At 52.1% G+C, this 13,223-nt stretch overlaps 5 protein-coding genes across 5 annotated transcripts; 4 read left to right on the forward strand and 1 right to left on the reverse strand.

The window, feature by feature from the left end:
* Window positions 1–398: 398 nt before the first annotated feature.
* On the forward strand, window positions 399–1,819 carry PG994_005455 (uncharacterized protein; the record flags this gene model as incomplete). Its single annotated transcript, XM_066856864.1, has 2 exons — window positions 399–873; window positions 936–1,819. 2 exons carry the CDS (start codon window positions 399–401, stop codon window positions 1,817–1,819), a joined length of 1,359 nt encoding a protein of 452 aa, XP_066716133.1.
* A 2,533-nt stretch (window positions 1,820–4,352) lies between these two features.
* Window positions 4,353–5,626, forward strand: PG994_005456 (HET domain-containing protein; the record flags this gene model as incomplete). Its single annotated transcript, XM_066856865.1, has 3 exons — window positions 4,353–5,086; window positions 5,141–5,303; window positions 5,393–5,626. The coding sequence occupies 3 exons, from the start codon at window positions 4,353–4,355 to the stop codon at window positions 5,624–5,626; spliced, it is 1,131 nt and encodes a 376-aa protein (XP_066716134.1).
* Window positions 5,627–6,183: 557 nt separating this feature from the next.
* Window positions 6,184–6,513, forward strand: PG994_005457 (uncharacterized protein; the record flags this gene model as incomplete). The annotated part of the gene is made up of 1 exon (XM_066856866.1): window positions 6,184–6,513. The coding sequence occupies one exon, from the start codon at window positions 6,184–6,186 to the stop codon at window positions 6,511–6,513; it is 330 nt and encodes a 109-aa protein (XP_066716135.1).
* A 916-nt stretch (window positions 6,514–7,429) lies between these two features.
* On the forward strand, window positions 7,430–7,769 carry PG994_005458 (uncharacterized protein; the record flags this gene model as incomplete). The annotated part of the gene is made up of 2 exons (XM_066856867.1): window positions 7,430–7,556; window positions 7,693–7,769. The coding sequence occupies 2 exons, from the start codon at window positions 7,430–7,432 to the stop codon at window positions 7,767–7,769; spliced, it is 204 nt and encodes a 67-aa protein (XP_066716136.1).
* Window positions 7,770–7,986: 217 nt separating this feature from the next.
* On the reverse strand, window positions 7,987–8,482 carry PG994_005459 (uncharacterized protein; the record flags this gene model as incomplete). The annotated part of the gene is made up of 2 exons (XM_066856868.1): window positions 7,987–8,176; window positions 8,469–8,482. 2 exons carry the CDS (start codon window positions 8,480–8,482, stop codon window positions 7,987–7,989), a joined length of 204 nt encoding a protein of 67 aa, XP_066716137.1.
* Window positions 8,483–13,223: the final 4,741 nt, after the last annotated feature.

Here is a 13,223-nt window from a genome sequence, read left to right on the forward strand (position 1 = left end):
ACCCAATAACACAGAAGCCACCCGGTATCTTCGACTTGACTGGTCAAGTAAACTGACGATACCCACCAACGTTGCCAAGCCTCAATGTGGCTCCATAGAAGAGAGTCATCTTTGCCCCCAAGGCACAGTGCTTAGGCAGTCTGGTGCACTTCTCAGTGGCATGCCCCATTAGCATGCACGCTACCTACCTCGAATCCTCCGGTAGGCAGAGAACTGGAAATACAAGCAGTATCGGTTTCGGTGTCTAGTAGTCATACCGTATAGTCACATGGCCCTCAATCTTCACAACTGTCTGATCCAGTGAGCAATGTGAGCCATTGGACTGCATCCATTAAAAGGCCACCCTAATGCATCTACCAAGCAGTGAAACCCTGGCCCACTAACTAATCTATCTGACGATGTCGATATTCTCCAGCCCAGACGAAGCCAACCTGGGGTCTCTAAACACCAAGCCACTGCTCCCTTGCCCACCACTCCCCAACATCGTCGCCGAATGGGCGGCGATACTACCGCTCGTATGCCACCTCGCAAGCCAGCGAGATGATTACAAGACGACCGGGGACGTGGCGCTCATGGGCCGGTTGTCGGCGGGGATATTCCCCCGGCTCGGAACTTTCTCCGGCCTGGCCAGGCTCTTGGACCGGTCAACCAAGTACCTGGACTACGTCAGCACGAGGGGCGGCACGAGCCGCACGGTCTGGGACGTGAAGTGGGGGAGCGTCTTCCCCTGTGCGAACGGCGCGGCCTGTGCGGTGATTTCGGAGTATCTCTTGGTCAAGGATAGGAAGCCTCCCCAGAGGATGCCAGAAAAGCTGTCTCCGCGGCCTGCGAGGACCACCGACGATGACGACGAGAAATGCATACCGAATGAAGGTTTCCAGATCAGGCCTGCGTTCAGCTCGTTTCGGAGCGGGCTGCGGATCTCAGCTTCACAGGGGAAGAGAAGGCAGAAGGAGAAGAAGTCGTCCGCCGATGGCAAGTTCTTCATGTTTACCGGCTGTACCGGACGCCAAGGCGGCACTCCCTGGGAGATCGGATCAGCGTGCTGCGGCTCTCGCTCCCGGGCCAGCTAGTATGCTTCGTCGCACTCCTCGGCGTCGCGGTCGTGCTCTGCCTGTTCGGCTGTTTCGGATCGGCAGCGCTCATCGCCTGCACTTCTGTATCCGAACTCGTGGCGATGCGCGTGCCGATACGCCGTCCGTCTACCTATCTCAAAAACATGGAGGCGCACGATGCATGCATGCTGACCGCACCGCACGAAAACGCGACCGAGTGGCATCTGTACATTGGCGATCGGGGCATAGTCGACACACTGCTCAACAAGCCCATGTTTGTGGTGCCCGAGGGGAGGTCGGCCCACCTCGCCGCCAGGTGGTTCTGGTCCGCCAACTTGCTTCAGCTCGCGGCCATGACCTTCGTTGCTGCGCAGAAGGGCTGGGACGGCGTGCTGATGCTGGCTCTCCTCGCCATCCACTGGGCTCTTCGGTGGTCCTGGTCTGGCCACGATCTCGTCCGCGACTGGCTGGCGCGAGAGGGCGTCGACGCCGAAGTGCGAAGCTTCGAGTTCGGCGGGCGGTATGCCGTGATGGGCGCCATACAGCTGCTTGGTGGAAGCACGACCTCGCGCTGGATGGACAACATCTTGGTCCCGCATCCTCGGCGAGAGGCTTGGCTCCGGCTCCTCAGGGTGGAGGAGCTGACGGAAAGCCTCGGCAGTCACGATACAAGTTGGCTTGATTACATGTCCGAGGCATCTTTCGCGGCTGCGGAAGTGCTGAAAGGCGCGTTCGGCGCAGAGAACTGCCAGGCATCGGTATAATCGATCTGGGCATAGACATGGTTACTTGGCTGGAGCTATAGTTTCAATTGACATAGATCTCAATCTTATCATTATGGCAAACCCACCTGTTCCGCCAGTCCTCCCAGCAGTTTCCAGTGAACTGGATCCGCTATCGTGCTGGAGTACTCTGTGGAACTGAAAGCTGCAGCCCTAAAAAACAGCTTAGCGGGTGTAAGACGAGTTTTGAAAAATCAGAGAACCGTGAAGTTTGAACGAACTTCATAGGCCAGCCGGCTCTTCTACCTACCTGCAAACTGGGGGCTCCCTTGCAGAACCCCGCACCTTGGGGTGGTTAAGTACCCCAAAACGTGGCGAGCAATGAGCTAAAAGGGGCCACAGTGGGCAACGGGCTAGGCCTCCCGTTCAAATCCTTGAGTTCTGTGATTTGAATTTGAAAAGGCAGTCAGCACTTGTTGGCCTCTTGCACGGCTAAGGCGTAGTTCGAGGTCGAATTCACCTTAGAGACACTTCCGACCTATGAAGGTCGTCCAAGTCCTTTGGCACCGTAGTTTTGACTTTGAAAAGGCCAATGCACTTGCCAGAGCCTCACGACCTGCTAAGCCGTGGTTCATTAGGCTGCGGCTTGCGAAAAGTATCGCATGGAAACCGTACGCAATCCATGGCAGAGACTGAACACCGTGGAGACATCTCCGACCTATGGAGTTCATTCGAATCCTTTAATCCTGTGGTTTTCGCTTATCTAGCGTTCTTTCAGATGTATGCAGTGTCCAACTTCCATCAGCCCTTCTAAGCCGAGCTCTAGGTGAGTTATCTGCCTAGGGTACTAGAAACCTTCCCTCTGTGTGAGGACTACCGCAGGTGGTACCACGTAAGCGACTCGTGGTTTCGGAGGCTGATGTAGAGATGCCGGCTGACCCATCTTGGATGCACTCATAGTGTTCCGGCCTATGGGATATTTCCAACATTTTCATCACACAGTTTCTTTATTCTTCAGTTCGCATTTTGTAACCCCCGCTATTACATTATGCTAAGCCGTAATCTACCCTCAGCCGACAAGCACCGCAGGTGTTGAGGACCAAAAACCCCAGCTACAGCCAGCGAGCGCTGTGAAGCCGCGGGAGCATTAACGACAGCAAGGGAACGAGTACTATTCACAGCAAAGGGAGCCTTTGGTCTTCGTGATTATGGGAGTTTTTACAGCCAAGAGGCTGAGGCCCACCTTGAGGCACGCCGACCTATAAATTTGGATCAAATCCTTTGGCTCTGTATTTTTCAATTTCTTGCTACAAGAACTCGCAGAATAACACAATAACTAAGCCGTGATTTTGGCATCCCTGCAGCTTGCAGATACCTTTGACCTATGAAGTTCGTTCAAACTCTTTGGCTCTGTAGTCTTCGATTTAGAAATCCCAGAGCCTGGCCCACAGAGCTGGTCGACGCTAAGCCGTAATTAACATTACCACGTTGCGCTCAGATATACGTGCTGGCTGACCACCAACACGTTCTGACCTATGGAAATCGTTCGAACTTTTTGATCCTGTAATTTTCGAATTATAAAGCGCCTTGTTGCCTGACGCTGAGCCGTAATCATAGTTCGCAGTGCGACTTACAGTTGGGGGCCTTGACGACTTTCTGGTGGTTTCCAAGTCGAGTGGTTTCTCCATTGCTGAGCCGCAATTGACTTTCGCGTATCTGGCCGCAGTTCTACTACTAGCCCGATGGTTTGCTGGGGAAGCTCTGCTGTGGGTACGTAAAACCACAATGAGGTCGTACCAATTGAAAGGGTGAAGTCCCACGACTCTCCTCTAAACCTTAGCTCCTGCATGCACTCGGCGAGCATCTTGCTCTAAATTTTGGCCGGTGCCTGCCGCTTTCCGACAAGATGCGGCTCCTCAAGACCGACCAATACAAGTTGGTTGAAGCCCATGACTTGCCTACTCCTACCCCGAAATACGCCATCCTTTCTCACACCTGGATATCGCCAAAGGACGAAATCACATACCAGGATTTCAAGCAGAGGAAAGGCGACATAGAAAATGACATCTTCAAGCAGAAGGGCTGGGCCAAGCTCCGAAAGTACTGTGACCGCGCCGCAAGAGATGGCTGGGAATGGGCCTGGATGGACACGTGCTGCATCGACAAGACTAACCCCGCCGACACGCAAGAAGCGATAAATGCCATGTTTCGCTGGTATCAGAGTGCCGGCATCTGCTACGCCTACTTCGACGACGTGGACGCCAACGAGACCCTCGTTCGACCAGTCCCCGTGGGCTGCGACCTGGACGACATAGCGGGCCGCGACAACGTCGCCGACCCCGCGAGTTCGTCTCACCTGGAACTTGCGCCAGCCCTGGTCAAGGCCAAGTGGTTCACGCGGGGCTGGACGCTGCAGGAGCTGCTGGCGCCGCCGTAACTGGTCTTCGTGGACCGGGCGTGGCGCCGCATCGGCACGCGCGAGAGCTGGTTCGACGAGATCCGCGCGGCCAGCAAGATCGAGGCACGCCACCTGACCAACTTCAGCCCGACCGACTTCACGGCCTGCTCCATCGCCATGCGCTTCTCCTGGGCGTCCCGCCGCCTGACCACCGTCGAGGAGGACGAGACGTACTCGCTTCTCGGGCTCTTCGGCATCAGCTTGCCGCTCATTTACGGCGAGGGCAGGTGGCGGGCGTTCAACCGGCTGCAGCGGGAGCTCATCACGGTTTACAATGACGACTCCATCTTCGCGTGGAAGTTTGAGCCGTCGTCGTCGGCAAATTGGCACGCGAAGAATGGGCCGCAGCAGCAGAAAGGTGAGGACTTGACTTCCCCCTGTGCGATGATGCAGATGCAACCCCCGAAATCTCACGATATGCTGACACCATTCACAGCAGCCAATGAACACGGGCGAGGCATCCTCGCACCGTCCATTAGAGAGTACTGGGACGCGTCCAGCATCGAAGCCTTCAGCTTCGACAACAGCTTCTCCATGACGAACAAGGGCCTGGAGATCAACGCCCAGCGCTGGCGGCGCAAGGACGACACGAACCGGTGCCTGATCCGCCTCAACTGCGGCCTCGGTGCCTTCAAGCGCCTCGCCATCCCGCTGCTCGAGCACGTGGACGGCACGTACGGCCGCATCAAGCTGGACGAGATCTACGACATGACCATGATCCGGCCCCACGAGTGGAAAGAGGTGCCCAGCAAGGGGCCGGCCGTCATCCGCGCCAGCAACTACTCAAACGTCCTCACGTCCCCGTCCATTTTCACGCTGGACTATCCGGACCAGACCAATGTCGGCAACAGGTAATTTGTCGACTTTTACGCGTCGCACCCGCGACTGGCGCCATTGGACGGAAGCTTTTCCCGGCCAGAGCTAACGCCAAGGGAACTCATCGTCGAGCCCAACCGGCTCGTCTTCATCAACATTGAGTCGCGCAGCGGCGGAGCGTCCAGGTTCCTGCTGGATGTCATTATCAACCTGGACGAAAGAAGTTTCCTTCCGTCGGGGTCCTGGCACGAGGTCAGGGGACCAGGAGACGGCTGGGAAATCCACTAGACGAAACGATCTCGGGCATTTACGTGGGGATAGCGGATGAACTGCATTATCAGGTGGCGACCGACCCGGCGTATCCGGCGATTGCCGTCGATGAGGACGGAGGCGCCGTTGTTAGTGTCGTCCTCCTTCCCCAGCCCCGGAAGCGGAGGCCGATGCAGGGAGGTGCAAGCGAAGCGAACGCCCCTACCTCGAGAGAGTACGTGCTCAAGATCAGGGTGCAACAGGATGGTGATCACGACCGACCAACCCCCGCACCATTTCTTAAGAGGAGAAGGACAGAATATTAATGGCTATATTAAAACTTTCAGCCCGCTTCTAGCACGTCGCACAACGTAGGCAGTATAGTATCACAGCCCCCAAAGGCCTTCGCAATACAGTCGTTGTCGCCTGCACTTGATGGGCATTACCAAACGGCTGGCAACATCGACATTGGTATGACCGCCCCCAAAAGAGGTCCCAAGCCCATCTCAAGTATCACTTGCATTTGGCCGTAACGCGCCAGTTGTCGTCACAGGCCAAGCCAGGCCACCAATACTACTCGTCAAAGACATCATTGTTTGTTGCCTTTCGAAACGGGGAAGGCTGTAAACCATATGAGCCTCGATCAGCCCATCCAGGGGCTCGGTCCCAATAATTATTCGGCACCGTCTCGGTGAAGCCACAGGGCTGTGTCGTAGTGTTGAGAGTAGCCGGCTATAAAGATGGAGTATCATCTCAGGCGTTTTTGAAAGTTTCTTCCACCGCCCAAATAACCCAGGCATCCTGTATACTATCATTCAGGTGATCTTCTCAGACTGTCAATATCCCACAAGTCTTCCCACAGAATTTGCACCTACCAAGCGATATGCGTTTCCAGACTCCTCTCTTAGTCCTTGCCAGCCTCCTCTCCGTGGCCTCGGCTTGGCCATTCCCCGACCCTCGCAACCATGCCCGCAAGTTCGGCGTCAGTACTGGTGCCGACCACGACTACGGCCAAAACAAGCGCGACAACGGCCCCGTAGCCCGTGCGGGCGGGTTCGAGCCCGGGCTCGTACTCGTCGGCATGGGAGGAGGACCCTTCATTCCCGCCACCATGCCACCGCAGGGCCACACGGGCCCGGGCGCTGGCAAAAATACCGAAGACAACGAGCCGTGTCTCCCTCCAGCCACACCTTCCAAGGTACTTCACGCTTAACAAGGCGATTTCGAGTTTGTTGGTCATGTAGCTGGCCTGGTCTTGGTAGCTATGGATCAAATGCCGGCTCGGTTCTAGTGCAACTCTTTGCTATTTCTGCGTTTGCCGCCTCTTAGTAGCTATTGCTTGAACAGGATGCAAGGAACGGGTTCCTTGACGGCTTCGATCCCGACTGAGCATAAAGTGACAAGTGTCATTGTTCCACACCCAAGACATCGCGATCGCATGCTGGGTGCAGATGGCCAAGTTCAAGAGAGCTTCCACGCGCCGTACATTTTCGTACCAGAGGAAAGAGCTCACTGACTGTAATCCCGGAGGACGTTTGGCGAGCAAAGAGATAGACCACATTCATATTTTCCCGATGGGGTGGCGTTTTGAGAAGGCAATACCTACTACATTCGTAGCTTGGCGAATCATACATCACAACGCGCTCGTGGTATAAACTGTATTGAATTAGAAAGTAGGATCTCCAAAGTCATGCTGATAGAATCCGGGTATCCATGGACACCTTTGCGCTTACCTGAGACACTCGATAGCCTATAGCGGAGCCGACCCGCTTCGTATAGATCGCTCCTATAAATAGATAGAGTCAGCTGAATCTGCAGGTCGCTGACACACTTTGAGGAAATGTTAGAAGGCTTCGGAGTTTGATTCGCCCTGATCCCGGTAAATGGTGTCGTTCGTTTCTGCTACTTCCTTATGGGTGGTATTGAACGATCAAAGTCATCACAATCGATGTCAGCACCACTCCACAAATCCGGTTCGTCACCTGTAAATAGATGGAATTGAAAAGTATAAGTTGCTTGGAATACTCCTTGACCTTGGCCATCATCCATCAGTTCTTCAGCCAGACAAGCATAACACAACCTCACTTCCGCTTACGATCCAGCTCCAAGTAGCCGTTTAGCCACCCATCATGAAGCTCCTCTACCTAGCCACGCTCGCGCTCACGGGCCGTTCTCTCGCCACGCATGTCAAATACTGCTCCAAACTCAGCCTCGACGGGAACTGTTTCGACGTGGACGTAGCTGACGGGCTATGCTGTCCGTAATCCTAGACCTCCGTCCGAAAATCCTGTCGTGTTGTCATTTTTGGCACGGACCTACGACTTGATGTCGTTTTCCCTCATTTACTATGGAAACTCCTGTCCACTAACATGCGACGTGGTGTCAATAATAGCCAACGTCGACCTCAGCGTCAACGACCAGACGCACTCTGCGGATATCTCTGGTGGAAATTGTGTCTTCTGGGCGTAAGCTTCTTTTTTTCCTTTATTTCCAACACCCTGCAAATGCGCAGCTTGGATTGATATGTATATGTACTCCCCACCAACCCTTAAGGGGCCCAGAAACTAGTTTTGGCAGCAGAACGCTGGCAGATTCTGGCAGAATCAGTTCCACAGCTGCAGAAAGAACACCCCCTTAATCGACACCAGTAGGGAGAGGAGTGGAAACTGCTTCGAGTCTCGAGATATCAGTAACATGCTGACTTCTCGCTAATGTTCACGTTTTCGATAGCAACGCCAACTGTAACGGCGCCCATACAGACCAGCAGGACGGACGCATCAATGATTTCGCCAACGTCTGCCGGGGCAGCAACTGGCAACAGAAAATCTCGTCGTTCAAGTGCTGCACCAGCAGTTCCTGGTGCGCCGGAAGTCTTCCTAAGTGCACTTGAGTGTCAGAGGCCAATTTCATATGAACTACCGATCTTCTCATTCCTCTTCTTCATGCACACTCTCTTAACTTACCCGTCACGATTCGATACGCGGGCTTGGTCAGTGACTTTTGGGGATTTGCTGGGAAGCCAGCCCGAGATAAAATCATCGGAAAGTATAGTCACTCGTCTCATTCGTTATAAAGAATTAAATCAAAGTTTCCCTCTCTAGTCCACAAGAATTTGTCTTACTTCCACGCGGTTTTATTCTAGCTCCTATTAAATCATGAAGGACTTACACCCCGGTTCGCATGTTGGCGAGGGTGGTCGATGAACCGCAGAACTGCACCGCCTCAATTCCATCCGTAGACCATAATAACGACGGCCGCTTTTGGCGTGAGTGGACGACCAGCTTGTTTTCTTGTAGTACAAAGGAGAGGAGGCAGCAGCTTCGATCGTGGTTTCTGGACCTGGTTGGCTCTCTTTTCCCGTCGTATAACCTTTGGTTCCGTTCGGACAGCCAGTGGGTGTCCCTCGTGTACTGTCCGAAGCCGGACGGCAAGCTGCAGCCTCGCGTCTTCTAGTGCTACTTGAGCAGTCGGCAGACCACTAACCCCGAACAGCGTGTTATTAGGGACGGTTCTCCAGGCCGGGAGTATTGCCCTTGCGGCGCCTTGTGAATGTGTTCGACGTGCCCACCGAGTCTGGTCCCGGTTTCTGGTATGCCTTTCCGGTTGCTTTTCTTTGCCGTGTGCGTCCGGCCCCCGTACCAGGCCTCGTGACTAGACAATAGAATGGGCAGTATAACGTACGGCCTTCTGGATTCCAGCTGCTGGTGGTCCCCGTTCGGGTGACTGCCAGCTCTTTGATATGGTTGGCTACCCTCATCCCGTTGGCTGCTCTGATTCCTACATGACGTCGAAACTTCAGTTACCTGTCGATGTGTACTCCTAGCCACTTGAGCGCGGGGAAGGGGGGTGCTTGTTGTTGGACCTGGTCTTGCGCACGTTTTGGTTCGTGGCCGTCGCCCCTTGTTGGGGTTGCTCATCGTCACTGTGGTCCGATGAGTGGAGCGGCCATGTCTTATTTCATTGTCGTACAACTGCTAATGAAAAGACCAAAAATGACGCAGGAACTGTCGCTGAGCAAGGCAAGTCCAGGGTTCATGTTGGACCGATACGGCGGACTGGGAATCTTTGATTGATATTCGAACGTCCGGGTAAGGTTTATCGCGCTTGACTGCCTTTTAGCCACAGGACTAGCTCGTTAGCTTGTCCTATTGGCGGAGGCTTAGTGGGTTACGCAGGGTGCCATCGCGAACTTTAGTTGCAGCCAGTCCCCGGAAGTGAATTGTACTTTGTATGTGGAGAATCACTGCTTAACTTAACGACATTTGAAACCACATCCATGTGTAATCAGGCTCATTGAGGACACACTATACTACAGGCCTCAGCCGCCCTATTCAACCCATTTGAAACAAGAGGAGAACACATTTGATATGATTCCGGTGCAGTACTTGTTTTCTATAGCGGCACACGTGGATTGACATGTCCTAAGTCAACCTTATTTTGGACGTGTCCTCGGCAAGCAAGACAGCAACCTTCTTTCTCCCAAGGCTTACACGACCGGTGTCGAGGGCCCGGCAGCATCGGCAGCAATGTTGCTGTGCAAGTCATTGATGCCATCATTCCAGCTCTGCAGCGTCGACGGCAATGTAGTTGTACAAGGCGTTGACGCCTCGCTTCTGGTCAACATCCTTGACGAGGGCTATTTTTCGGTCAGTCAGAGTGGTTAGAATGAAAGAGTGGCTGTCTCACCTTTCATGGGGGCACTGAAGACGGCTGGGAGGCCGATAGCGCTCAGGGTCAAAATCTTGAACAGCTGCATGTTGTTTGTGAGGTGTTTGAGAGGTGAGGAGGAGAGTAAAGCTGGAATAAGGAAGTTGAGCTGAAGGGATATGGGAATGGTTGCCGATAAGTACCGTCGATTGCCCTTTAGCAGTCCCTCTTTGGGTCTTTATAGTAGAGGTCTAGCATTGACAAACAATTCCTCAGCAGCATGTACCGCTCAAGGCATCTCTATTGCGCCAATTGCGCTTCGTGCTGCCCGTGCCTTAATTGTTCGCGTACATCATGACGAACCTCGTTCAGTAGATGATCAGCGCGGGGATGGTTGCATTGTCTTATTGTCAGTTGCTAAAAACATAAGTGACCAACGTCGGGGTTTTCACGGTGATCATGTTGGAAGGCTACCGCTGTTGCCGATGGCCCATCCTTGTTGCCTCTAAGAAGCCCTCGCATCTGAGATAGACAATACCACAAGCTGGTCGCCCGAAGCGGGCCTGAGTTCGGTACAGATGCCAATTGGTTTCTCCCTAGATCTTAGGCAAAATGGTTGTTACTGAACCGTACAGCATGGCTGCATACACGATAATTCGAGGGACTTTGATGGAAAGAGGGGTTGCATACAAGTATGACACCCAAAATGTTGACTAACGGGTTGCGTATGTCCCATCTGGGCACTTGGGGTTGTTGATCTGCTGCTTCATCACAAGCGCATGATACCTTCCTTAGTGGAATATGAGGGGGGGTCTGCATCCGTTCGGGCCTAGACCTGCCAAGTTTTCGTGGCATTCACGGAGGCTTTGCAGATAGACAACGGCCCGGAGCAATTATGTGAGTCAATCGTTTCCAGTCCCGGATCAACATTACCAGTCGATCACACGAGTCGATCATTCCTAGCTAGGACGTTACTGCATGCATAATGATAAGGGTCAAAGTATTTCAATATGGAAGAAAAGGTCTTCAACATTGCATGCATGTAGGTGAGGTCGAACTGACGGTAATGAACATGATCAACTGATAGCAGGAAGCCACTGCTGGGAAGGTGTGATGAGCAAGAGGGGCACCTAGCATTATGGGATTGCTGACATTTGTCGACATTAGTCTCGACACGGGAATTGTAACATAGATATCGCATGGGTTTGGTTGTGACCAAAGGCCGGAGATGTATCGATGTTGTTGCTCTGCTCTATCTACAACTGTTCTGGCTTGCTAGCTAATCCCATATGTATCTCCTGACTTTGGTCATTACTTGAGACTTCATCCTCTTTGATTAGGTCGTCACCATCTAGGCTCTTAGACTCTCATAAGCTTCAACATGTTCAACATCACCAATCGCCTTCGTACCTTCTTCCTTGGATTTAACAAAGTCCCTGGAACTGAGATAGAGGACGATATATACAGCGATTATCCCTCTTCGTTACCTGACCGAGAAGTATTGCTTTCCACCGAGAAGCAAGATAAAGAGGCTGTTAATACAGCTCAACTCCGGAAAATGAGATGGTATCTACTCATTAATGTTTCATTACTCTTTACATCCTTTGTCCTATTTATCTCAGCGGTGTTCGTCGACTTCGGGAGGTTAAGCGATAATAACTACTACCTTAAGAAGATGACTAAATATTGTAAGTTGAAACTACGTTCGTACCTTGAACTAAACGAATTGAATATATAAAAGCCCCAGTTCTCGACCAGCTTTACATACCTCTGAAGACGAGACAGATAAAAGCGACATTATTGCGCCCTGAGCATTTATCCATCTTCAGACAGCCCCTTAGTCGGGAAGTAAACGATGCCTAGGAGAGAATCACCAACGTGCGTCCTATCCCCGTCATGCGCGAAAACGTGTTCAAACTGGGCAAAGCGCCCGAGCAATTCGCCAAGTTTCTCGAGAGCTTCGGGTTCGGCTTAGAAGCTTACATAGGCCGCCTAGACATCTTCCACGTTATCCATTATATGGACTAAGTCCGGCGGGAGGCCTACTTTAATCACTATTACGGCAAGTACTAGGGTATACGCGCTAACGCCTCGGAGCTGTATAAAACGCACATCTCGCACTACATCCACATTATCCTGCAGAATATTATGTACTCGCTTAACTTGGACGTCTATTTACACTTTTAAGCCGACGCGCAGCCGAACGCGTTTCCTAATTTTAACGTTAATTATAAGTGCTTCGACTTCGAGCGTTTATTAAAGTGGCAAGAGGAGAACTCGGTAGATTTAAAAGAGTTTAATACTATTAGACGACCTGCGAACGAGGAGCTAAGAAAAATGACCCCTGAATTTAAAAAGTTCTTTTCTTATAAAGGCTTAGATCAGTTTGAAGGGAACGAAGTCGCCTGAAGTATCGCATGTTTAGAGATGAGGGTTTTTTATAGAAACCACCCTATTCCTAATAGCAGGAAAGTGTAGATAGAGCGTGTTCGTTTGGATGCTTGTCGTTCAGCCTGAATGGCATGGTCATGGTACAATGCGACATCGAATATGAACATAGCTGCACATCTGATTTTGTGGGTTTGGGTCATGCCTTATAGGTGGGGAGGATCTATTGTGAATGCATGAGGTAAACAGGCTGAATCCAATGTCGCATTTCGAAGATGATCTGTGATAACCTTTGAGACCGCAATTGGCCCCGGATTGGACAATGTTCCAAAAGGATATCAGGCCAGAAGGCGGAAGTCATCCATAGCATATACTTGCACGAGGTACAAGTGTGTTAATGGCAACTGTGTAGCCGAGGTATATGTACCTGATAGCATAGCTTAGGATCAACTAAATATGATTCCCAACACCGTATATATAAAGATTGATAAACTATCTTTTGGTGCATGTAAGGCGTAGGGGAGATAAGACACCAGAGCAATGCCGCCGGTCCCCAACTTGAATGAGCGTCTCCTTTACTTCTACTCAGACATCTGCCCACTGCACTAAAGACGATAAAATGATGTTTGATACAAATTTCACGCGCATAATCATTGTGCTAACAACGATCCTCTACATAGCCACATTCATCATTATTTCTTGGAACACAGCAGGCGTGTTGGGTTCTACTACAACGATGCCGGTTGGCGACTCGTCCCACACGATACGGAAAGTATTCAGGCCGATGACAAATCCGAACTCGACCATGAACGACTTTTAGAAGTCGGTAGAGGAGATGCCTAACGGTGGCATGGTGTCGGTGCAAAACATAGACGGGGGCTCTCGCAA

The sequence above is a fragment of the Apiospora phragmitis genome (assembly GCF_038363925.1).
Source record: "Apiospora phragmitis strain CBS 135458 chromosome Unknown utg000006l:1.0-5683423.0:1.0-5690449.0, whole genome shotgun sequence".
NCBI classification, from domain to species: Eukaryota; Fungi; Ascomycota; class Sordariomycetes; order Amphisphaeriales; family Apiosporaceae; genus Apiospora; species Apiospora phragmitis.